This window comes from Elephantulus edwardii, unplaced genomic scaffold, assembly GCF_000299155.1.
Source record: "Elephantulus edwardii isolate Elephantulus edwardi_28Jun2011 unplaced genomic scaffold, EleEdw1.0 scaffold00384, whole genome shotgun sequence".
NCBI lineage: Eukaryota > Metazoa > Chordata > Mammalia > Macroscelidea > Macroscelididae > Elephantulus > Elephantulus edwardii.
In genome coordinates this window covers 681,962-706,231 of record NW_006400134.1, presented here as the reverse complement: position 1 = coordinate 706,231, position 24,270 = coordinate 681,962, and the positions used below count along the sequence as shown (strand labels likewise).

General features: G+C 44.1%; 3 protein-coding genes across 5 annotated transcripts; 2 read left to right on the top strand and 1 right to left on the bottom strand.

The window, feature by feature from the left end:
* The first annotated feature begins 2,642 nt into the window (after window positions 1-2,642).
* On the top strand, window positions 2,643-8,607 carry CA14 (carbonic anhydrase XIV). Its single transcript, XM_006902223.1, has 11 exons — window positions 2,643-2,697; window positions 5,055-5,075; window positions 6,093-6,272; window positions 6,820-6,962; window positions 7,128-7,223; window positions 7,348-7,414; window positions 7,578-7,735; window positions 7,842-7,962; window positions 8,207-8,227; window positions 8,334-8,418; window positions 8,541-8,607. The coding sequence occupies exons 1-11, from the start codon at window positions 2,643-2,645 to the stop codon at window positions 8,605-8,607; spliced, it is 1,014 nt and encodes a 337-aa protein (XP_006902285.1).
* Window positions 8,608-9,301: 694 nt separating this feature from the next.
* On the bottom strand, window positions 9,302-13,031 carry APH1A (APH1A gamma secretase subunit). 3 transcript variants are annotated; one of them, XM_006902220.1, is made up of 7 exons: window positions 12,511-13,031; window positions 11,816-11,986; window positions 11,598-11,671; window positions 11,239-11,361; window positions 10,962-11,089; window positions 10,425-10,548; window positions 9,302-10,093 (listed from the first exon to the last, which is right to left on the bottom strand). In XM_006902220.1, exons 1-7 carry the CDS (start codon window positions 12,621-12,623, stop codon window positions 10,029-10,031), a joined length of 798 nt encoding a protein of 265 aa, XP_006902282.1. In that variant the 5' UTR covers window positions 12,624-13,031; the 3' UTR covers window positions 9,302-10,028. The 3 variants fall into 3 exon arrangements, with proteins under 3 accessions (XP_006902282.1, XP_006902283.1, XP_006902284.1); XM_006902221.1 differs by lacking the exon at window positions 11,598-11,671 and having other exon boundaries at window positions 11,816-11,850; XM_006902222.1 differs by lacking the exon at window positions 11,816-11,986 and having other exon boundaries at window positions 9,302-10,548.
* Window positions 13,032-15,396: 2,365 nt separating this feature from the next.
* On the top strand, window positions 15,397-23,487 carry LOC102853186 (chromosome unknown open reading frame, human C1orf54). The gene is made up of 6 exons (XM_006902219.1): window positions 15,397-15,442; window positions 16,687-16,770; window positions 17,173-17,231; window positions 20,158-20,193; window positions 20,254-20,328; window positions 23,392-23,487. The coding sequence occupies exons 1-6, from the start codon at window positions 15,397-15,399 to the stop codon at window positions 23,485-23,487; spliced, it is 396 nt and encodes a 131-aa protein (XP_006902281.1).
* Window positions 23,488-24,270: the final 783 nt, after the last annotated feature.

Here is a 24,270-nt window from a genome sequence, read left to right as displayed (position 1 = left end):
GTATCATTATTAAAACTTCTAACCTAAAACAAACGACCTTCAAAAGTTAATACCCTTGAACATCAATTCTCTGTTCACTTTCCCTGCATTAGAAAAGACAGAAGATGGCGCCAAAGGCAGCAAAATACACTGATCTTAGCAGCGTTTCCGTCAGCTCCAGGGTGAGAAATAAACTGGAGAGGGAAGAATTGGGAGTGAAACAAAGATGCCGGAGTTAAGAGCAGAAATGTGGAGGGAAAAAAAAAGAATCACTTTCCCCCTCTTTAACAACTGCAAATCACCATGACTGTGAAGTTACAGCAAAAATATCTACAATAAAACCAGATGGCCAGAATAAAGTCTCTGCGGGAAGATGTTTGCCTCCTTTCTCTCTAACAGGAATGTCAGCTCCCAGAAACCACTGCTTTTGTCCGTTTAGGAAGCACGTGTGTGATGGGGGGACGGCTATCGGAGGTAATCATTCAGGTGCAGAAAAAGGCAGATTTGAGGATGAAAAAACTTCCTGAAACGTGAAAAAGTTATCAACTGTGTGAACAAAATCCCCAAATCCTACCAGTAGTGAAACACTTCTGGGAAAGAATAACAAAATAAATTTAAAAAGTTAATTAAAATTTTAAAATTCCAAAATTAGCCAGTAGGTGGCGCCTGACACGATACACAACTTACATTGAGAGACTGAATCTCGAAATCCCAGAACTCTTGTCCTGTCAGAGGTCATTCTGTCAAGGCCTCTTCTTTTCTAGCATGCCAAAGATGTCTCTTTTTGCATATTTGGATTTTTTCCATTTTTCTGTGCTGATTTAGGTTTAGCTTAGTCTACAATTTCAATGTTTTTATTCTTCTTAGACGGGATAAATAGGACTTTGGCTTAACCTCAAAACAAACGTTTTCCTGCAGGAGAAAAATAATTTGGAGGACAACAGGGAAAATTAAAAGGGAAATGACATTTTAATCACGGCAGATCAATCACTGAAGACACAGAAAGGCCAGGCAGGCTTCTGCTTATGCAGCAGGATGACTGAGCACATGCATTATTCTGTTCACTTGGCTTTTATCCTGCTCCTTTATTTAGCTTCTGCTCCCTTTGTTTGGGCCATTTATTACTACTTGGCAAGAGCAAGGAGCGCAGAGGGAGCTCCAGTGGGTGCATCCTCCTGGCTGGTGACTTTGGTGAAGGGTATGGAGGAGAAAATGTTTTCAGTGACTGGCTTGAAATTATCTGTGGGTTTTGCATGCTCTAATGAGGGATTTAGGATGTACATTCCGATCTGGATTTCCAGTCCCGTGGGGCAACAAACACCAGCCCACATTCCAGAGACGGAGCCTCTCTGCGCTCCACTCCCCTGGCTCTTTGGTGGCAGGTTGCCCTCAGTCCCGCAAGCTCTGTCCTGACCCTTTGTTAAACAGGAGAAGGGACTCCCCCCCCAAGCCCCCCCCCCCATCTCTTCTCCCATCTGCACTACCTGGTCTCTGGCGCCTTCTTTCAGCCCCATTCCCTCTCTTACTCTGAAGTCTACCTTCCCTCCACCCTTTCTTTTTAACAGGGCTGGCGGTTGTCTCTAAGGTCCTCCTGCTTCACCCCCTGCCTGGCCTCCCTGCCATGGGTCAGTGTCCTCTACTGTGACAAAAGCCGCCCTAGATCTGGGCTCCCCGGGGAGGGAGGTGGCTGGGACGGGCAGTTGGAGCCGCTGTCTCTCCTTGGTGCCACAACAGCCCCTCCCCCGCTGGGGACACAAATGCGCTTTATTCCGCAGACAAAACCGCTCCCCCGGCCACGCAGGCACGTGGACCCAGGCCTCACCGTGGGAAGAGAGGAGTGACAGGCGCTGGAGAAAGAGAGCGCTCCAAACAAGATCACCAAACCTCACTTGTAGTAGTTCTTATTGTCCGTAACACAGGTTTTCAGTCCTAAACTTTTAACCGCCAACCGCACATTCAGCCCCCAATTTCCGCTTGCGATGGATCAATTGTCTATCTCTGAAGTCTGTCTAATCCTGAACAATTCAGCTGCCCCCTCAACCCCCACTGTCTGCCCCATTGGAAACTGTTCCCCAGAGAAGCCAGGTCGAGTAAGAACTTGGTACTCTCTTGAGGGGGTTAGAGTTGAACCCCAACAACCACTAGGTCCATCAATGTCTGTGTGGACAGCAAAGGAAGGAAGCGCTCACCCCAGCAGGGCTTCTGAGCCTGGGCCAGGGCTCCGGTGAAACCCTGGTTCACACTGCTCTAAGCGGGCCATCCTGCATGCCTGCCTAATGGACTATTTAAGGAGCTGTTCGCCAGCAGCCCGGGCAGCCCCCCCCCTCCCCACGTACACTCGTCCAGAGCCACCTTAAAAGCGGGAGGCAATTGTAAATTCTCTGACCAGCAAGTGGAGCGGGAGATAAAGAGAGCGCAGAGAGAAAGAGAGAGGCAGTAAGAGATTTTTTCCCCCCCTGGGGCTCCTAACCCCACAGTATCCACTGAAAACCAAATTATCAGGGAAGGCTCTAGAGACCCACAGAGACCACCAGACAGAAAGAGAGAAATTCATCCAACACGAGGACCCTTTGGCGCTTGCTCTCTCTCCACCTCCCCCTCTTCTCTGCCCTGTTCCTCTACTTCCCAAACTCTCAGTCCCCAGTGTCCCTTCCTCGGATAGCATGTTGTTCTTCACCCTCCTGCTCGAGGTGACTTGGATCCTGGCTGCAGACGGGGGTAGGTACCTCTGGATGTCCCTAAGCGTTAGTCTGTGTTGATGTCCACATGTGTGTTTAATGGAGGGGGGGGTATAAAAGGAAGCTTAGGGGCAGGAATAGTCTCAGCTCAAGGAAAGGAAGAAAAGACAGGAGTGGGAAGAGAACACTCCCCTTCTTTTTTCTTTGTCTTTCTAGCCATGCTGTTCCTGGGGTTGGGAGAGGACTAGCTGGGGCTATCATTATGTATGCACCCAAGTGTAGGAATCTTTATGTGAGCTACAGATTATCTGGAGCTTTTTCCTTATCCCTACTCTGAGGCAGCTTTTTTTTTTTTTTAATTTCCAAACTTTTCCAAGCAGGGATCATAGATGGCCTGGAGTGAAAAGATAGAGGCCTGATTTGGGGGAGAGGGAAGAATGTTGAATCTTTTTTTAAAATTTTTATTTCTTTATTTATTTTATGTGTGTACCGTCAAATTGGATCTGACTGGTACAGGAGGCGATTGTTCCTCCTTCTTCAGCAGAGCATCTGGTGGATTTGAACCATGCACCTCTGGGATTGCAGTGCAGTTTCCTGCCACTAGGCCACCAGAAAGAGTGTTGAATCTTATCCTTGCCATACCAACGGATCCGTGATCCCTACTGAGAACCTCATCCCTAAAGTTAGTTCTTAATTTTATGGAGCAACTGTTTTCCCAGATTTTTTCCCCCCTGAAAATGGTAGCAATAATAATCAATATTTATACAGTCCTTTTGGGAGCCTCAAGGGGATAAGGAGGGGACTTTTAGATGAAAGGAAAACCAAGGCAATTCAGGAATGTCCTCAGGGGCTCCCTAAATGTCATTTTTGTGTTGCCTAATGAAGAACCCAGCACACAATTCATTGCAGTTGCTATCAAGACGATGCTGATGCATGGCACCCTGCAGAACAGGGCATGCAGAATTGTCCTAGAGTCTTATAGCTGTCATCTGTTATAGACATAGCTCCCTCATCTTTCTCTCAAATAGTCTGGTGTTTAGGAACTTCTGACCTTTTGTTGAGAGCTGAATTCTTTACCCACTGCACCACAAGGCTCCTTATCCAGCACATAAATAGAAGCGTAGTTAAGATTCATTAGAAGCACAAGGTTGTGAGAGTTGGTAAAAGGTGTTCTAGAGAGAAGGAAAGAAGTATAGAGAAAATAATGTAAGAGCTGGGGAAACAGCCTAGAAAGTCACAGATTATAATGAGGCGAAAAAAGAAAAAGAAGTGGATTTGGTGGGAGGGAAAGGGCTAAGCTGTCAGCCTGTGCAAAACCAAGGAATGTGAATTTGTAGCGTCCCTGGGATAAGACACTAAATGAGAAGGAGCTGCCTCTAGTCTTCCCTTGGGCTGTTTCTCAGAGCAGTCTTAACTGAGGAATGGGTCAACAGACTACATGAATGATGAGATTCAGAGCATCTAGAAATCTTAGGAATGTAAGAGAATGAGGGAGCGAGAGAGAGAGAAAAGAATGTAGGGTTTTTCCCCAGTTTATAGTAGTTTTGAATAATGTGAAGAAAACCTACAAATGAGTGGACTTCCCTTTTCCCCCTTTCAGCAGTTTGGTCCTGGGTGGGGACTGCATCAACAGACCCCCTGCCCTTTTCAGTCAAAGATAGGATTGCTCGAGAGCTGGCATGTGACCCAGCTGGCAGCTCTCTTTTCCATATACAATGCTTCATTTTCATAATGTCCCTGCCAGCCTGGCTGCCTGTGCCCACCCACCACCACCAAGTCAACCTAGAGTAGACCGTGCCTTGACTCCCACCCTTCTCTAACCATCTGGGAATCTAGGAAGATGAGATTCATGGGTGATGGGGAGTTTTCCCTATGGCTGCTGAAGCCGGAAAGGACGAATTGAAAAGTTCATTTACAACTTATTGTCCTGGATTCACATTTGCTTAAACTTCTCTAAGTGAACAATCTACTCTCCCCATTTCAGTGGTAGTCCTCTCCCTCCCTAAACTTCCCTTTCCCATGCTAGTCCCCTCCTCCAAATACTCTGCTTCTACCTTAACCACCCTAGTGTTCCGAAGTGTTAGATTGATTTGGCACAGGTTGGACAAAAGTAAAGGTTGGGCTGACTGTACATTTGGATCCAGGTTAATTTTAGTCGCTGATCTTTCTCCGTTTTCTTTCTCCTCCCTCTTCACTCAGCAAGCACAAGCACAGCCTGGCTGGCGATTTTAAATAGGCCCCCCGACCTTTCCACTGAGGTGTCCTGTTTCAGGTCTCCCTTCGCATAGCGCTGGAGTAGAGAGGGAGGTGGAGCTGCTCGGAGTGACGAAGGAGGGGAATGCTAAGGCCAGGACTCTGGCTGCGCTGGCCCTAACCCAAATTACTCTGCCTTTGCAGGTCAACACTGGACTTACAAGGGTGAGAACGGAACCTGGGTGTCCTCCCTCCTGCCGCCCCTTTCACACTTGGACCTCCTCCCATTTCTGTTACATTGATTTTGACTCATAGCAACCCTCCAAAAACTGCCCCGTAGGGTTTCCAAGACTGTACATTTTTACCAAAAGACTGCTCCATCTCTTACCTAGCAGAGGCCCTGGTAGGTTCAAACCACCAATCTTTGGACTAGCAGCTGAGCACTTAGCCCCTGCGCCACCACCACGACCCCTGGAACTCCTCCTTTCACAGGAAGAACTTGATCTGATCGCGTGACTGTCTCCAAGCCCTTGGTTTTGCATACCTGGTTCCTATCAAATCCCTCACCTCCTGATTCAGCAGAAAAGCCAGTTAATTCTTCAGAAGATGTATGCAGGAGTGAGGGAGCAGTAGTAGAAAGGAAACTGGATGGGTAAGGGAAGCCTAAGCTTAGCAGCCAGTTCTCCTGGCTCTGGATTCTAACCTCCACCTCTCACTGAGCATGAGGTCAGAGATAAAGAGGCTTGTGACCCTGGAGCTCAATTCCTTTGCCCTTTGAACCTTTTTGATCAATGAGTTAACCAAATCCCAGAAGAATCAATATGAGGCCCAGCGTAAGAGGAAGGAGAGTGGGAGAGTATCTGAATCCCAAGGCCACTTGATCTCCCCAAGGAGATTCAACTTACTTTATTTCACCTGTTTCCCATCTCTGGTAGCCTTTTTAGTCATCTCCTCCTCTCCCTCATTCAGCTTTTTTACCTGAAACTACAGGTAAGTAGAAGAGCTGCCATTCCCCATTTTCCAGGAATGTTCAGGAATCATCTTTGCCTCTGGGTTGGGGCTTCAGATTCAGTAGGGATTCTAACCTCACTGGGCCTTGGACTGGGTTCTTGACCTGGGGTGGAGAAGGGAAGTGCAGTTCTACCTCCACAATGCTATACAGCTTGGTGGGAGTGGTGGTTTGTTGGAGAAGGGTGGCACAGACTGGAGAGCAAGACAAACGTCCTTGTTAACTCTCACCAGGCCCACATGGTCAAGACCACTGGCCAGCATCTTATCCTGATTGTGGGGGTAGTGATCAGTCCCCCATCAACATCCAGATGGACAGTGTGACATTTGACCCTGAGTTACCAGCTCTTGAGCCTCATGGATATGACCAGCCTGGCACTGAACCTCTGGACCTGCACAATAATGGCCATACAGGTAGAAACGACAAAGGTACAGGCTCTAGTTCCAGCTGCAGGAGTCAGGGGGAAGCGGCACTCTCCTAATTTCCGAGTCTTCACGTTTTCTTCCTGAATTTGGTGATCTAAGAACGAGGATCAGGCTCCTAAAGCCAAAGGGGAAATCCAGAGTCTATGATCAAGAGTTATGAGTGGATTAGTATTTAGCATTGACGTAATTTCTCCTGGGAAAAGGGGTGGTATACCAGAAAAGCATTTGCCTTATAGTTGTTGTACTGTCGAGTAGAAACCGATCCCACAGCTGACCCTCTAATGGTTTTTCAGAGGTGGTAATTCACAGATTACCCATCTTTCTCCCACGCAGCATGTGGTGGATTCATACAGCTTACCTTTGCATTGGCAGTGCAATTCCTTACTACTAAGGCATCAGAACTATGAGTGAGATGAGTTGCTACTGAAGGATGGAGACAGAAAAGCCCCAGTACAGCTACAAAGCATGACAATCCAGCAGTGGAGATGTAGCCATATTTCCCCACCAATCCTAGGTTGCTCTCTCTTCCTCACAGTGCAGCTCTCTCTGCCTCCGACTCTATACCTGGATGGACTTCCCCGAAGATATGTAGCTGCCCAGCTCCACTTGCACTGGGGTCAGAAAGGATCCCCAGGGGGGTCAGAGCACCAGATCAACAGTGAAGCTACAGCTGCAGAGGTACCAGGGTGCAAAGAGCTTGGGCTGGGACACAGATAAGTCATACTGAGATGAGTCCAACATTTGTGAGATAGACTTTTTAAAAGAGTATGACATTTGGGAACGGTTATTTAAGAACTGGGGAATGAATGTTAAATGACCCCAACTCCTTCTGCCTTTATTCAGCTCCACATTGTACATTATGATGCTGATTCCTATGACAGCTTGAGTGAGGCAGCTCAGAAGCCTCAGGGCCTGGCTGTTCTGGGCATCTTAATTGAGGTCAGTAGCCTCGAATCCTTCCCTGAGCCTCTCTCTATCCTCTGCATCCTTTGGTCCTATACTGCTATATCTGTTTATATGTCTTATTCTAATTCTTAATGTAAACTCTCCTGACCTTTGCTAGGTAGGAGAGACCAAGAATCTAGCTTACGAGCACATTCTGAGTCACTTGCATGAAATCAGACACAAAGGTAAGCCTCTGAAAATTGACAGAGAAAATGAAACTAAAGAGAAACTGGTTTAAGAGGCCTGGAATGAGGCAAATTAAAGGCTCAGGGGTTGGTGCTCCTGGGAGCCCAGTCAAGATAAGCTAGGATGGTGAGAGAAAGATGAGTCCTGGTCTGTTCTCCCCAGATCAGAAGACCTCAGTGCCTCCCTTCAACGTGAGAGAGCTGCTCCCCCCAGAGCTGGGGCAGTTCTTCCGTTACAATGGCTCACTAACCACGCCCCCTTGCTACCAGAGTGTGCTCTGGACAGTCTTCAACCGAAGGGCCCAGATTTCCATGGGCCAGGTGAGTGGTGGTGAGGTGAGGCAGTAGAGACCTAGTTGTGACCCCAGATACTGTCCAAATCCCCAAAGTGACATTTCTCTCCTAACCCTACTGTCCTGCTCCTTAGCTGGAAAACCTTCAAGAGACACTGTTCTCCACGGAAGAGGAGCCCTCTGAGCTTCTGGTACTAAACTACCGAGACCCCCAGCCTCTCAATCACCGAGCAGTGTTCGCTTCTTTCATTGAAGGTGACTGTGTAGGGCTCAGGAAAAGAAATGAGAAGTTGAAGGACCCAAAGGGCAGGAATTGGGAAGCCTCTGGGAAGGAAAAAAGACCAGAGGGGAAGGTGTCTCCAGGATTTGCCTGGATTGGGAAACACCCCCTAACCTCTGGTGTTTAGGTGATTTTCCAGCCCAGAAATGGAGTGTGCTGCTCCTAGGTGGGATGATGAGGATCTTAAGTCCCACTGACCCAGGTTTTCTTCCCTTGCAGTGGGATCTATATATACCACAGGTAAGGCAGTGTACCTGGCTACTGGGGGCAGAAAACCTTCAGCAAGTGAGAGAAAGGGTGTATTACGTTAGTGCTATCCTGACATCTTTCATCTTTACCTTCCCAGGTGAAATGCTGGGTCTAGGTGTAGGAATCTTGGTCGGCTGTCTCTGCCTTCTGCTAGCTGTCTTTTTGATCGCTAGAAAGATCAGGTGAGGTCCTACTTTTGGTTTACCTAGTCCTTTCTTTTCTACTGAAAAGCTTTCTCCCATCACACTTCTAATCTACTTCACATGGGACATAAGTAATTTCTATGAACCATAAATCCTTTCAGGAAGAAGAGGCTGAGAAATCGGAAAAGCGTAGTCTTCACCTCAGGACGAGCCACCACAGAGGCATAGACTCCATCTCAAATATCCTGATCACCTTCTGCTCACACGTATCAGCCTCTGAAATGGGGAGCATGGATTGGCCCTAAAAACTTTAGAAGTAGTAGGCAGATGTCCCCCTACTTTCTCTGGACATCTAGAGAGAGGCATGGATACAGGTTCTCATTCAAGCATGAGCAGAGCTTTCAATGTCTTAAAATGAGTAGGAAGAGCTCAGGAAATCCCTGTGTTGCCAATGCAGAGCCACTGTGCTTAGCTGTAGGGGAATCCCAAAGTTCATGCAATCCTTCCTCTTTCTGTCCCTTTCCTTAGGTATATTTCAGGGTCTCCTTTCATGATAAGGGGTGCTGTAGCTAAGGGTTATATTATTTTGCTCAGTGTATCTGGAAATTAAAGTTTCTGACCTGACCTCTAGTAAGCTAGTTCCTTCCTCTCTCAGATAGTGGTGTGTGGGTAGTAACAACAAAAAGCAACAGGGGTAATTAACTCCCTGCATCTGAGGCCTAGAATTCGAGAGCCACCTCCTGGGAAAATGGCCCCAAATATATGACGTGTTAGATTACCAGCCCACATTTCTGCCCTACAAGGGAGGCTATACCTGGGGGAGGTAAGGGTGACCAGGTGAGGAAGTAAGCCGGACAAGGAACAAAAGGGAGCAGAAATCTCAATTAACATGTTAACCCCTCCCTTAAAAGCCAAGTTTCCCCACAATTATAAAGTCCTTTTTATTAGTCAAAATCACAATCACCTTGATTAAAAGGATGGCACACTCCACCCTCAGAAGAAAATGATACAGTTTATAGAAAACCTCCCCTCCCCCCACACCCCTCAATTAAAAACTAGAAAAGAAAATCTGTCCTCCATCCCTGCGATGTCATGGTAGTGACTCCTCCAGTAGCACTAATGCCCTGGAGAGGGCCAGCTGATGGCAGCACCCTCCAATTCACCTTGGGGAGAGGAGGGGTGCTGGTGGTCTAGGAGGTTAAAACCATTAGTTCCAGTAATACCAGTTCTCAAGCCCAAACATGCACTCCCTTCCTTTCCCCCAGCACCTGGGAAAAGCGAATAAGTATAAGCCCAGCTATAAGGAGCAATTTGAAGGGAAAATGTAGTCCAAGGAGGTTAGAAAAATTCCAACATACCTCCCTCCTCCCCCGACTCATAAAGAGAAAAGGCAGTTTGGAGTCTTTATCACACCAAAAATGGTTCCCCTCACACCTGAGAAAAGACCAAGATGTCCAGTCTAGGGAGAGGATACTGGGGAACTCAGAGCCCGTCTACCCTTGAGCCTCCATCAACTTCATCTCCAGGACAATGGTTAAGCTAGATCTCTTTTCTTGGCAACCTGCTCTGTCCAGAACTGGAGATGGAGAAATACAGGGCGAGGAGATCATGAGGGCACCCCAGGCCCAGGGGTCCCCCCCCAGGTTCCCTCAGTCCTCGGGTGGAATGCGCAGGGCAGAATACACCATCACCCGACTGTCCTCCTGCCGTCGGCCTGCAGAGGGGAAGGGGGGTGAGTCTTGGGCAAGATGAGAGGAGAGCACTGACATACGGGGAGTCCTGCACAAGGGGGTCCCCAGGTGGTGGGGATAAGTGCAGAATCAAACCCACCAGTCACTGACTGGCTAAACCCAGGCTGCTCCTGGTAAAGCCTAGAGACTAAAGGTCACAAGTGGACACAAGAGAACCCTGAAGGTGATGGGACAGACCGACGAGCAGACAGAAAGGTGGGCAATGGACCCAGGCTAGGGCAGGGCTCAGTCATGGGCAGTGGGCAGGCAGGTAGGTGATCTGGCAGGCGATCAGTCCAGGTAGTCAGTCCTTACACGAAAGGCTGCGCTGAATACTTCGGAGGGAACCTCCAGCTGTGATGAAGGCCCAGAGTCCCATGGAAACAGTGACTGCATAGATGGGCAGCAGGCTGGCTTCATACCAAGGGTTCAGGAACGTCTGGAGATGGAGTGAAGAATGGGGAAAATTATATACTCCTCTCAACACGTAATTCCACATACTCCTTACATCTCTGACCCAAAGCTCCGCAGATATCTCACCCAAAGCCCCTAGTCCTTCCTTTCAGAGCACCAGCATCTTGTGGGGAAGAATTCTTTTGATTTTTAGCTTTCTCAGATTTCTGCAGTTCCTGTTCACCTTATGCCATATGCATTAGTTGGACTACTCCATTCAAATATCTCTCTGGCAGAATACCCAGAGGAGATGAAACAATTAGTTCTCAGGTAAAAGATTTCTAAAGACTCACCTTCTTGTCTCCTCCCAAAGTGAGTTTTAAAATGCTCAGATTGTAATTCCCCCATCCTATTCACCACTGAAAGCTGTTCTCCCTAAGGCCTTTATTTTCAACTCACCAGTCCTGATGTCAGTAGGTGACTCCCAACCACCAGGCCCAAAGCCCAGTACCGTCTTCTCTCACAGGCATCAAAGAACACAACTCCCCAAAAGGTATGGAGCAGGATAATGGCTGCTGTGAGAAAGGCTACCGGGAAAGAGACTGAAATGAGACTCTGATTTTCTCCCAAACTCCTGAGATATTAGGACAAAGAAGTCTCCCAGGAAAAGCCAGTAAAAGGAGATCAGGGTCAGGAAGGGATGAGCTATGAAAATAAGACAGAAAGTGGATCTTACCTGAAGTCAAGAAGTAATAGGGTGAGTCTCCATGGATCCCAACCACACCTGGCCCAAGTGCATCAGCCAAAATATTGATAACAGAGAAAACACCACTGATGATACCGAAGGAAAGACCAGAAACTGTGGGAGAAGGGAGTTTCTCATCAACGTCAGAGATCAATATGGACTGATTACCAATGACTCCCTCCCCATCCCTAGTCACAATTTTCCCATGAACACTCTCCTTCCAGCCATCTCTCCCGGAAGGCTAGATAGGAGGGAAAACAAGAAAGCATTGGAAACATGTGGTTGTTTAGAGATTTTAGATGTTTAGAGGTCTTATAACTCCCTCCTCCACGCCCTCTCCCTAGGCTCACCATAGGCCATCTGGCGGATGGAGATGGGTGATCTGCCGTCCTCACTCAGCGATGCTAACCCCTCATCTGCCTTCCTGGGGTGGGGTGGGGTAAACATGAGGGAAGGCAGGGACGCTCCTTTCCCTCAGATTCCTCCCTCTTCCAAACCCCCAAGGGCTGTCCCGTCCCGTTAGTGCAATCCTCTGCCCCTCTCCCTTCCAGGTCACCCATCTTCTTACTTAAGCAGCTTGTAGTAAGCAAAACGGAACACCTCCTGCAGAAGGACAGAAACTGCAGCACCAAAAATCAGGAGGCCATACTGGAGCCGGGCATCTGACCGGTCAGTCACATGGACCAAGATGAACCAGACCACAGAGGCCAAGAGCAGAGAGACCAGCCAGAAAAATGCCCTGAAGAAAGACAATGGCAGTCAGGCAGGAAACGGTAGGGGCAACCAGAGAGAGAGATCATGGAGAAGAATCAGCTAAGGCATGAAAAGTGGAAGTTATACTTCCGGATGGTCAGGAAGACCGAGGACGAGTAGAGACTCATATGTAGGGATCTAGACACAGGAGGAAAGATAGAAATTTGGCTAAAGACTTGTGGGCCGGAGTGTGCAACCACGAAAGGCTGAGTATCCATTCCGGGATCCTCCTTCTGGACGCCTGACTCGGTTGAGCGAGGTCAGTACAGACCCCTCACGACTCTTGGCCTTGTGCCTTCACTGACGTAGCCGGCAAGAGTAAAGGAGGAAATCTGTGCGATCTTTGGAAGGCAGAAATCAACCAGGCGAAAACGCAAATTGTGCACACCCCTGAAGCTACCCTTTCCAACTTTCACCTCAGCCAACCCAAGCTCCCAGGGTCGCCACAGTTCCTCCAGCTCCTTTCAGATCCTTTTGGTGATCTCCCATCTTTCCTCGAATCTCACTTACCCTGCAACCAGGATGATAACGCGAAGGGGGTCCCCAGCCACTGTGATCAAGAAAAGCGCAAAGGCCGGGCCGAACGCGACAAAAGTGCATCCGAAAAACACTGCGGCCCCCATGGCTGGGGAGCAGGGGACGGGGTGAGGCCCGGCCCAGGGAGGCGAATGGCAAGAGTGCGCCACCTGGGAGATTGTGTAGGGTGGCGACGCGACCCCGCGAGGGGCGCGGTACAATGTCACCCCCAGACCCAGGAGAAGGGGGAGGGCGACACCGAAACCCCAGATGAAGGTCCCCGCGACTTCCTCTACGGAAGCCTAGATGTGGACAAACCCCAAGCCGCAGCCCCATGGCCACCTCCCATCTAATTCCCTCGAAAGCCAATGGAGAATCTGTGGGGGCGGGGCTCAAGGGGGCGGGGCTTGTGTCGCGTGGCCTGCTGGGGGTTGTAGTTTTCCTGCCGTTGTGAGTTTAGACCTCGGTCTCTGGAGTGGTCCCGGACGGAAAAGGGGTTGGGCCGCGAGTGGGCCGGGTCACGGCAAGGATTCCTGGGTTCAGCTCCGCCTCGGCTCTGGTTTCTTTTAGTTACTTGGTGGGAGAGGGTGTTAGCAACATCACGTCTTTTTGGAGTGCTCCAGACGGGGGAAGATCCTGTTTGAACCTTATACAAAGTACGAACAGGATAGGAAGTGCCGGGAGATAGGGACGAGTATTGTTCTTATTTGAATGAGAGGAAATAGGCTAAAGCTATTGTTGAAGAAGATGAAGGTTAGACTTAAAAGTAGAAATTCTTTGGACTGGCAGAGGAAACAAAGCGTACAGTATATCGCTAAAAGAAGCTTTCAAAAAAAAAAAAGAAGCTTTCGTCAGAGAGGAGCCTGGAGAGCAGCAGTTTTAAGGAGTTTAGAGAGAACTGGGGAATTAAAAGGAAAACGACACGCCCCCAAGATACTTAATTCCTTTTGTTATACTTCCTCCATTTTTCTGAAAATAAACCTCAGTAATATTTTTTTTTCTTCAGATTGGGGGAAGGGATAGAAGAAGTTCCATATTAGGAGTTTTAGACCTACATTTGGATGGGCACATTATTAGTCCTGGCGGAGGCTGTTAAGGTAAAAAGAATCTTAGAATGGCAAAGTAAGAGTTTAGAATATTGTTTTTTAACAGACTAACGTACCAGAAAAACATAAAAATTGTTCAAAGAGAACTAGTCTTCTTAGGATCTCCGTCCTCAGAGTAGGAGAGTAAAAGCAACGAAAGATGGTTAAAGGCTTTTGCAATCGCACCTGCATTTTACATTTTCCAAAGAAGAGACTAGAAGGGAAGTGGTTTGTGAATTAATGCATATGTGCACGTCCACTTAGGTATTTTAAATATTGTCTAAGAAATTATAGAAAGGAATTTAATGGATGAAATGTATAAATTTACACAGAAAGCCATCAAACAAATCCTCCTTCAGTTGGGTTGAGAAGGTGAGAATATCCAGGCAGGAAGACTTCGGTGTGTCCTGCTTTTAAACTCATCAGGCTGAGTTGGTCAAAGAGAGAAGAATTGAGTAACTCCTCTCTCCTTTGAGCAAGTGCCAAATTTATCTTGTTTGTGCTGGTTCCACGGAGACTACGTATGTAGTAGAGGCTAAGTTGTTCATTGCCGTTGACGTTTAGTGATCCTATAAGCAAAATGTGGTTGGGATGGGTGTGTCAGAGGCAGTGCGATTGGCACAGGATAGAGCAGGGTTTAGGGCTGTTGTACATAAGATCTCTATGAGTCGTAAACGACTCCACAGCACATAACAACAACAACAACAACATAAGCAAAAGACCTGAAGCCTTTCAGTAACTATTGTTTCTCAAAATTCATATAGTTTCCAGATGCATATTGTTTAGGAAATGGATGCCACTCCAGTAGTTTCTTGTTAATTCCTCTTTATAAACAACAAAAACGTGTTTCCTGTTTCATTGCTTGCAAATCCTGAATAGCCTATCAGACTACTTAATGCTCCTACACAGTAGAGACAGAGTCGGCACAGACCCATAGCTGACCCTCTGGTGGGTTGTCAGAGGCACAGGAGGACATTGCCCAGTCTTCTCCCAAAAACAGCTGGTAGTCTCAAACCGCCTTGGGAATTGAAGTTCAGGTTCTTGCCACCAGACCACAGCCCCCAAATATATGTTAATAAATTGAATGAAAAGCAGAAAAGTAAACACAGAAAGATGAGCTCAACTGGAAGAACACATCAAATGACTGCAAGTGACAGATGGAGAATCTACAGCATGAAAAGAGACTATTTGCTTCTTGCCTTCTTTCAATCTGTATCCCACCCCTCCATACCAGAAAGTTGAGAGAAAGGTGAGATAAGGTTGGTACTTACCGGAGAGGAAATAACAACAGAGATTTTTATCAGGCACTGGTACAAGTACAGGTGCTACCACTCTTCATAGCACAAGATGAGACCAGCAGACTATCTTCAGTTTACAAAAAGTGATCTCTTCGTCAGAACATGTCAACTGTGATAAGACTGTAATTGAACTTCAGAGAGAAGGGCAACTCTGGATGGTGACGGTAAGCCAGGGACAGGAAGGGGGAGAGGGTTGGGAGAGAGGAAGGAAAGGGAAGAGGGAAAACTCCTTGGTGGGTTGTTCGCAGAGGCTGCAGGAATCATGAATGGATCTGAAGGAGCTCAGATGAACACAAACCCCCATTTTTACTTTCTGAGCAAGGACTGGTAGTGAATAATGATCTTGTCCATCTGCAAGTGGGAGGAGAATTCTGTCCCTATAGAGAAGAATCTCTGACTCCCTCCCTTGGTGGGGGGGTGCGATGAGGCGGAGTAAGTTTAATGGGAAACGCTGTAATTTCCTTTTTTACTTTCAAAGCGATAGTGCAGAATCCAGAATGAATGTCCTCTTTGTGGCCATCCTTGCTGTACCACTTATCCTGGGTAAGTCCACTCCTCTCCAGGCACTTTTTGGTCAGGTCTTCTAGAGGAAAAAGAAAATGGGGAGAGGGTGAAAGATACAATCCGGCCTCCAATTGGAGTAGTGCTAATGCTCTCTTGTAAGCTGTACTAGAGCATTGTGTTCAGTGAGGAGGAGGTGGAGGAAGAGCGGGAGGTCTAAAAGGCAGAACCTGATAGAAGGAAGAAGAGCAGAATCCTTTTTTAAGTCAAAAAGACTTATGACAGATAAAGCCCCAAATGGAGCACCAAGCAAGACTGAACTAATTTCTCCATCACCACAGAGTTGAAAAAGATGAGAGGGACCAAAAGGAGAGTGAAAGAGAAAAGTAGGCTCTGTAGGTGGGAAGCCTGAAACTAATAAACAAAGTCATGGTACATGTTTCCTAGAAAATTGGAGGGAAAACTGTATTATTAAGACGTGGAAATAGGAACGTTTCTATGTCTTTAAGACAGCAGAGAACTGTCTTCAGGGACAGAGTCCCAAGAGTATCTGGCTCCTTCCCTTCTTTGTTTTTCCAGACAGCCAGGTGCTAAGTCTCATTGTTCTCTTTCCCCCCACATTCTTATGACATGGAGTTGGAGGGGCAACATTTGAGAAGCTTAACTAAGTGTTTTTAGCAGGAGGTTTGAAGTTCTTGATCTGATCATTTCAAAGTTACATATTTTTTAGCTCTGGAAAGGAAGAAAAGCTATCTGAGCTGGTTCACGTAGCGCAGTTGACTCATTTGAAGAAAGCAGCTGTTAATGACTTCTTCAGGATTGTTCTAATTAATAATGAAACAGGAACTGAAATCCAAATCTCCAAAAGCCTATTGTGGATGCATGTTTGTGAGTGTGATAAAGCAAGAATTCTCACAAATACATTAAGGCCCATAACATACTAGATAGATGATTTGGTGTTTCACATCAAAGATCTCTACTTTCTACTCCTTCAATTTTTAGGCTTAGTTCCATCTTTGGGTTTACAGTATGCAGGGGCCCATTTTCCATTTTGAGAGCTCCTCCGTCAAAGGGTAACAGGCCTCATCACAGATATGGAGCCTAAGAGACTGAGAAGGGTGCCTAAGAGACTGAGAAGGGTTTTAGAAGTACAGGGAGATAATAACATGATCTTCAGAGGGGAAGCAGAGAAAAAAGGAACTGATTGTATTAGAATTGATTCCTAGTGATCTCCTGTTGCTAAGAAGTTGTAGATTCTCTTTGACCTTCAGTTTTTGTCCCCAAAGGACAAGAATATTTGGATGAAGAATTGTTGGAAGAGGATGATTATTATCAGGTCATCTATTATTACACTGTCACCCCAAATTATGGTGAGTATGTATTAGAGTCTGATCCTTAGCCGGTTGAAGAGAAACTAGAATACCTAGTTCTGAGACCTTGCCTTTTCCTTTTCAGTGGAGCACCTGGATCAGAGAGAAATATGGCCATGAGCAAAAGTTATCAAGATCTGTGATGTTATTTTTCAAACTAGTGATTTTCAACTCTTTGGAAGCTGGTTGAAATAATATTTTAAAATTTCAAATTTGTAAATTATTTTAGATACTTAATATAAATATATACTCATTTTTCTACATTAAAGTTAATTTAAATTTGTATTTTATAACTTGAACAAGATGAAGTTCTCTGAAAAATTTCTTCCTTTCCTCATTTCTGGATCCTGGCTTACCTTTTCTCCTCTACTATAATTGATTTTATTTTTTTCTGCTCCCCAGATGATTTTGGTCCAAATTTCACCATTGATTACTCCATATTTGAGTCAGAGGACAGGCTGGTGAGTGACCTGTATATCTGAGAGTCTGTGTGCGAAGGTCAAGTTAGAAAACAGTTGTCAAAAGAAAATATTTATCACAATGCTAATTAGAATTAGTAGAGCTTATTTAGGCAAGAGACTGTTTTTAAATAGGGAACTTTCAGGGAGAAATTACAAGATGCTTTTTAAAGTAGTGCAAAGATAAAGGTTTTAAAAATAGGGAGTTTTTAGTGGGGAGTTTTTTAAGTCTTAGATGTTTTGTTGTTTTGACCTATAACAAATTCTTCATTTCACAGTGTTGTATATAGAATTTACTGGCTCGTTGGTTACTTAGTTATACATCACTGCTCTCACTCCTAGGGAGCTCTGGTAGCACAGTGAGTGAAGAGTTGTGCTGCCAATCCAAAAAGCAGGTAGTTCAAATCTACTAGCTGCTCCACAAGGGAAAGATGGGCAATCTCTTCTTTTGCTATCTTTAGGATAGACAGTCTCTAAAAACCTGCTGGAGGCTCAGCTATTAGTTGGTTTTAACTCCATAGTTTCAATTCCATGGCAATGACTGTCTGACTGGTTGTCGCAAAAATGCAAGAAGTGGGTAGATTTAAAGAGCAAAAAATTTTATTTTCTTCACAAATGAGGAGGCTAAAACTTCAAATCAGAGTCCTGGCCTGATGGAGGCCTAGATGTTCTTGGTTCCTTGGTTTATAGGTGCTCTGTTCTGCTGAATGTATCTACATTTATCTTGGTCTTTTGATTGGGTTTTAGATATGTCTATAATAAGGGGATTACACTACTTGTGTAGCCCTTAATCTGTTGAATTGCTAAGCAAAAGACTGTGTGTCTCTGGCAGTTAGAATTCACTGGTAGCTCCAAAGGAGAAAGATGAACAGCTTCCTCTCATTAAGATTTACAGCCTAGGAAACCCACAGCAGGGTCACTGTGGGTTAGAATTGATACAATCGCCGTATTTTTTTATTTTCATTAAAGGGAGGGTACATTTTCGTTTCATTAAAGGGAGGGTACATACAAAGCAGTATTTCTTTCATTGATTTTATAAATGTATTTGTCTGATGATAATTAGTAGAATCCAGAAGGATGAGTTAGAATTTTTTTAATATATTTTAATGAAAGTTTATAAAGAACTTGGATTTCCATTCATTCATTGTTGCACACTTTTCTCCCTGTTAGCCCTCCCGACCAGTTCACTTTTTTCTTTGGGGAAAAAAGTTCTTTCATTGTTATACAGTCCTCTCTCCTCCTCTGCTGACCACTTTACTATGCAACTCTTATTCTGGACTCTTGTCATGCCAGTAATACCTAATCATATATTCATTTTATACAGTTCTCTCCTGCGTCTGTTTCAATGTTATGTACATTATTTATCCCCTCTTTTCTGTTTTCCCCCAATCCCCATATCAGTCCTGTTTTAGAACAGTGGTATTATGCAGTATTTATCTTTTTGTGACTGAGGTATTTCACTCAGCATAATGTCTTCCATGGTCACCCATTTTATATAATATTTCATGAGTTCTTTGTTTTTCAGTGCTGCATAGTATTCCATTGTGTGAATATACCACAGTTTCTCTATCCATTCATTTGTTGATGGACACCTGGGTTGTTTCCAACTCTTTGCTATTGTGAATAAAGCAGCAATAAACATGGGTGTGCAAATATCTGCTTGGGTGGCAGTTCTGGTTTCTTTAGGGTATATTCCCAGTAGTGGAATTGCTGGGTCAAATGATATTTTCATTTGCAACTTTTTGAGAAAGTACCGTACTGCCTTCCTTAGTGGTTGCACCATTTTACACTCCCACCAACGGTGAATAAGGGTTCCAGTTTCTCCACAACCTCGCCAACATTTGTTGTGTGCTAGAAATATTTTTTTGAAAGTATTTTTAGGCGAGCTCTGGTGGCCTAGTGGCAAGAAGGTGTACTGTAATCCCAGAGGTGCATGGTTCAAATCCACCAGATTCTCTGCTGGAGAAGAAAGAACAATCTCCTCCTGTACCAGTCAGATCTGATTTGACCACACCCACACACACACACACACACATTAATAATAATAAAATAAAATTTTTTAAAAAAGTCTTTTTAATCCCTAACGTGCGTGGTTCAAATCCATCAGATGCTCCACTGGAGAACGAGGGACAATCTCCTGTGCCAGTCGGATCTGATTTGACAGCACACAACAACAACAACAAAAAGAATAAAAATAAATAAAATTTAAAAAGTCTTTTTTTGGGGGGGAAGAAGAATGAACTGGGGAGGAGGGTAGAGAAAACAGTGCAACAATGAATGAATGAAAACCCAAAATCTCTGTAAATGTTCACTAAAACTAAAAATTTAATAATAATTTTTAAAAGTCTTTTTAATTATTAAGTTGTTCTTTTTAGAAAGATTTTATAGTGAGAACACTTTGAAAATTCTTAATTATCCTGTCAAGTTTTGCCCCTGTTACAAATGGCTATTTGAATTTGTCTTGCAAGTTTTTGCACCTGGAAAAAACAGACATTAATTTTTAGCTTATATTTCACATAGTTTAAAAAAGGGGAATGGAAAAAAATTTTTTTAAAAAAGGGGGAACGGAAAACAACCTGGATTATGTTAAAGACTAGAAATAAATTTGATGAAGTAAAACTAGGTAGTAAACTCAAAACAGTTTTGATAACCACCATCAAAGAGGAAGGAATCCAGAACCTAATAGTCTTTTTAGACACTGAGGAAGGGCCCATCTCGAGTCCAGGGACTTGGGGAACTTAGTGACTAGGGATCAGATATGTAATCCATATCACTTATGGGTATCCTACGCAAGGGAAGGATAAGGAGAAACCTTGCCTCTTTGGGGGAAGGATTCTTTGGTAAAGTCCTGGAAACACTTAACAGAAAGTCTGTCAGGATGTTGAATTGAGAAAATGACAGCTGTGTTTCTCAATCCCATTGAGGGCAGAATAGGTTGGATGCTGAGGCCACCGAAGTAACAGAAGCAATAGGGGTAACGGAGGAAGTAAAGGTAACGGTTACAGATGTCACCAAAGCAGCAGAGACTACCATTTATCCTGAGACAGAACGTGCAGACCATCATAAGCCAGTAACAACGAAACCAGTGACATTGGAACCAGTGAGTATATTGGAGACTGACAGATCTGTCCCTTATGCTGGCATGAAACAGAGGGAAGGCCAGAGAAATGAGCTTCAATGGATGGAGGAACCAAATATAAGTACTGCAGTGCAGTTGTTCATCTCAATTTAGTCATCGTATTTTCCCCTGAGTTTTTATATTAACACTGTGTACAGAACATTAGAAAGATCTGACACAATTAAATTTCAGCTCAACAGTAATCAATGCATATATAATTTATGCCTAAAACTGCTGAAGATGTTAATGATTATGAAAGATAAATCTATGATGTTATGAGACTCAAAGAATGTATAAAAATCAAATTTAAATGTATATGAAAAACAACAAAAAAAGGTATGTAACTATTAAGTTTAAGCATATGTAACATAGATAAGTGTTTTAGGCAATCAAAAGAGAGAGAGCAGTACAGGCTGCAGTAATTTTTTTTAGTTTTTTCTGGAAAGTTTTTGTAAGGCAATTATGCTACTAGTAGAAAGTTATAAAATAATTAAGAGGATCAAGAGAAATTATTGCTATTCTATGAGTAAGAAAGCTCTGGTAATACAGACTTGGTATATCTAGTGGACAGGATATTATTGATGGAGAAAGTATATGGAGGGAAGCAGAGGGAAAATGATAGAAAACTAAAATTCACAAAACTCTTTGTATTTAAAAATCCCTGAGTGGACTAAGTGCTTAATTACTAGACCAAAGATGAATGGTTCAGATCTAACCATAGCCATTTCAAAAGGCAGGCCTGGAAGTTTGTTCTGCAAAGTCATAAGCTTGAGAAGCCTATGGAGCAGTTCTACTCCACTCTCAGGGGTATCCAGGCATCAGAATTGACTAGGTAGAAACTAGCAGCTACCACTGGTTTTGTAGCAATTTCACATAAAGCAAAATAAGATCAAATCATAATGGGTCTGCATTATCAGGCTGAAGTTTGGGCTTCATCTCATAAAAAATAAAGAGCCTGGCAAGCTCTGGTGGCCTAGTGGCAAGAAGCTGCAACTGCAATCTCAGAGATACACGGTTCGAATCCACCAGATGCTCTGCTGGAGAAGGAGGAACAATCTCCTCCTGTACCAGTCAGATATGATTTGATGGTACACACAAAAAAAAAATAATGAAATAAAATAAATTAAAAATAAATTAAGAGCCAAATAAGTTCTTCAGAATGGTAAAATCACAGCAAAGTGGTATTTTTAAAAGACTAATGATCTGTATTCAGGAAGCAGCAGAGTGAAGAATGATCCATGAGATTCACATTACTCCAAAATTAATCTGTTGAGGGCATTATGGAGAGGAGACAAATATTTTGAAGAAAATGCTTTGCTTCAGTGATAATTTCATATCATGAATAAACAAAGACAGAATTAAAAATAGCACAGGTTTTGAGATTGTTGTCTGGGGAAGAGGTTGACCAAAATGGGAATTGTGGGAAGTTAGAGTGGTTAGAAAGGAAATGATGAATTAGATTTTTTCAAAATTGACTTTGTGGTGACAGTCCTGTGATAATGTCTAAAAGTAGTTGAATTAGGTCAGGGCTAGTGTTCTCTGTGTAAAGACACAGTTATCAAAGTAGATGAAGTCAACACAGTACACACAGAAAACCAAAAGCCCAATGACTGTGTCTGTAGTTAGTTGGAGAAGGAAGAAGAGTCGACCACAGATTAGAGTAGTAGGCAGATAGCCAACTTTATATTATGGATTCTAGATGAGATAATGAATATTATCACTTAAAAGCTAACAAGAGGTCAAAGATAAGACTTTTGGTTACCCCACAGAAACAGTTTTAATTGAGAGTTGAAGCAAAACCTAGGTTTTGTTGGAGTTAGAGAAAGAGTAGATTGTGAGGAAACAGAGGCAAAGTAGATAACAATTTGAGAAATGTGATGATGAAAGAAGAACAAAAACAGGAAAGGTAGAACTTTCAATGTAGAGAAGAGGAGCTGGTAGAAATGGAAAGATGAAGATTGCCAACAGGGACAGAGAAATCTTTTAAGGTGTAATCTACCTTTAAATGTTAAGCTCCTTGAGGACAGGAGCCACACCTAAATCATATTTATATCTCCTCTATGCACTTAGAGGGAGCTCTGGTGACCAAGAGGGTAAGGAGTTATACTGCCAACCCAAAAAACACATAGGTCAAATCCACCAGTTGCTCCATGGGAAAAAAATGGGTCATCTCCTTCTATGCGAGTTACTGTCTTTGAAAACCCACTGGAGGGTCAGTCATGAGTCAGTTCGAACCATTGGCACCTAGGGAGCTCTGGTAACTTAGTCAGTAGGGAGATGCACTGAAAGGCCATGCCTCTCTAGTAGTTCAAATCCACCAGAGTATCTCTGGAGAAAGATAGGCACTCTCCTCCCATCTAAGTTACAGTCTGAGAAACCCAATGAAGGATTGGGCTGAATTTAAAAATTGTTCTAACTCAACTGCAATGAGTTTGAATTTGAGTTCTTATATCACTTAGAAAAAGGTCCATGGATGGGTCAAGTGGTTTGCTCTCAGCTATTAACAGAACACTTGAAGCCCACCCATTGGCACTTTAGAAGAAAGATCTGATAATCTGCTTCCTTAAAGTTTTACAGTCAAGAAAACCTATGGAGGAGTTCGACTCTGTAATACATGGGCTATTGAGAGAAAAAAAACCTCCATGGCAATGGGTTTGGATTATTTGTTTAGTTTTTTAATAGTGCCCACCATATATAGGGCAAAGCTCAGATCTGTTGTTAACAGGATTGCAGTGAGTTCTAATTCATTTGATGGCACCTAACAACAGCCAGTGCACCGTGATTAGCATAGCAGCATGCACATAATAAATACCCAATGGGTGTCACTGGATTTAATTAGGATTACTGGTATGGTGTAGAATAGCTGGAAGACACTAGACACTAAAAGAGTTCTTTTAGTGATTGACAAGAGGGCTAAATCGGTCTTTAAGCCTGGAAGATAAACAGGAATGAGTGTAAAGAGGGTGGCTGTCCATCCTGGAGTGGGGGTGGGAGATAGGGAGGTTGATACCGGCCTGCTGTGGGGGAATGTCTGTATTTCAGCAGAGTCCAGATCTGAACGATGCTGTGTCCAGTCTGCAGAGTCCTGTTTTCCTGATCCTGTCCTGGGCCCTCATTCAGGGGGGCATATATTTCATGTAGAAGGTGAGAGAGCAGCCATTGTAAAGTGATTTTTTTTAAATCAATATTTCTTGCATTTTCAGCCTGGTCACTTATCTATCAATTACTTAAGAATAAGGACATAATAGAATTTTATTGTCTTTAAGGTTTTAAAGAAGGGGTAAGATTACTTGAGAGATGTGGAGGCAAAGACTTATAAGTCACTAATTTTTCTGAGCTAGAAGAACTTCAAACTTCCTAGATGGTAGCAAGAATGAAGAAGAAAGCTCTTTAGGTTTCCAGTCAGCCAGGAGTAATTAAGAGTTGGTTTCAACCTAGTTCTGGCTAAAAGGATGATAGGTGACAAAGGGCAAAAGGGGTGGAGTCGTACAGCCAAGCAGAGTCTAGAGGCAAAGTTCAGAGGTTTATGGGCTGTTGATACCCTATTATTTTAAGTTAGAAATGCTGGGGAAGAAAGGAAGAGGAACAAGAAAACTGTACTATTGGGAGAGAAATTCAAGTTGGGATTTTTTTATTTTTTTTAAGTTTATTATTAATTTCAGTAAAAATTTAGAGACTTTGGGTTTTCATTCATCCATGGTTGCACTTTTCTTCTCTCCCAACCCTCCTCCCTAGTACACTACCCTCTTGGAAAAGTAAAAGACAAATTATTTCATTGTTTTACAAACCCTCCCCCAGGTCCACTCCACTATGCAGCCTTTGTTCTAGACTCCTGTCATGACAAAAATACCTAATCACATATCCCTTTTAAACAGTTTTCTCCCTCATCTGTTTCAATGCAGTATACATTATTGAACCCATCTT

What these genes read in the sequence shown, in the direction of transcription:
- CA14 (XM_006902223.1), top strand. Translation starts at nt 2,643, where the DNA reads ATGTTGTTCTTCACCCTCCTGCTCGAGGTGACTTGGATCCTGGCTGCA. An exon ending in GCACAATAATGGCCATACAG is followed by an intron (nt 6,273 to 6,819) that starts GTAGAAACGACA and finishes TCTTCCTCACAG; the next exon opens with TGCAGCTCTCTCTGCCTCCG. An exon ending in TTCTGGGCATCTTAATTGAG is followed by an intron (nt 7,224 to 7,347) that starts GTCAGTAGCCTC and finishes GACCTTTGCTAG; the next exon opens with GTAGGAGAGACCAAGAATCT.
- APH1A (XM_006902220.1), bottom strand. Translation starts at nt 12,623, where the DNA reads ATGGGGGCCGCAGTGTTTTTCGGATGCACTTTTGTCGCGTTCGGCCCG. An exon ending in ACCTACTGACATCAGGACTG is followed by an intron (nt 10,549 to 10,961) that starts GTGAGTTGAAAA and finishes CTCCATCTCCAG; the next exon opens with ACGTTCCTGAACCCTTGGTA. An exon ending in TATTCAGCGCAGCCTTTCGT is followed by an intron (nt 10,094 to 10,424) that starts GTAAGGACTGAC and finishes TCCCCTCTGCAG; the next exon opens with GCCGACGGCAGGAGGACAGT.
- LOC102853186 (XM_006902219.1), top strand. Translation starts at nt 15,397, where the DNA reads ATGAATGTCCTCTTTGTGGCCATCCTTGCTGTACCACTTATCCTGG. An exon ending in TTGAGTCAGAGGACAGGCTG is followed by an intron (nt 17,232 to 20,157) that starts GTGAGTGACCTG and finishes CATTGAGGGCAG; the next exon opens with AATAGGTTGGATGCTGAGGC. An exon ending in AGGCCACCGAAGTAACAGAA is followed by an intron (nt 20,194 to 20,253) that starts GCAATAGGGGTA and finishes AAAGCAGCAGAG; the next exon opens with ACTACCATTTATCCTGAGAC.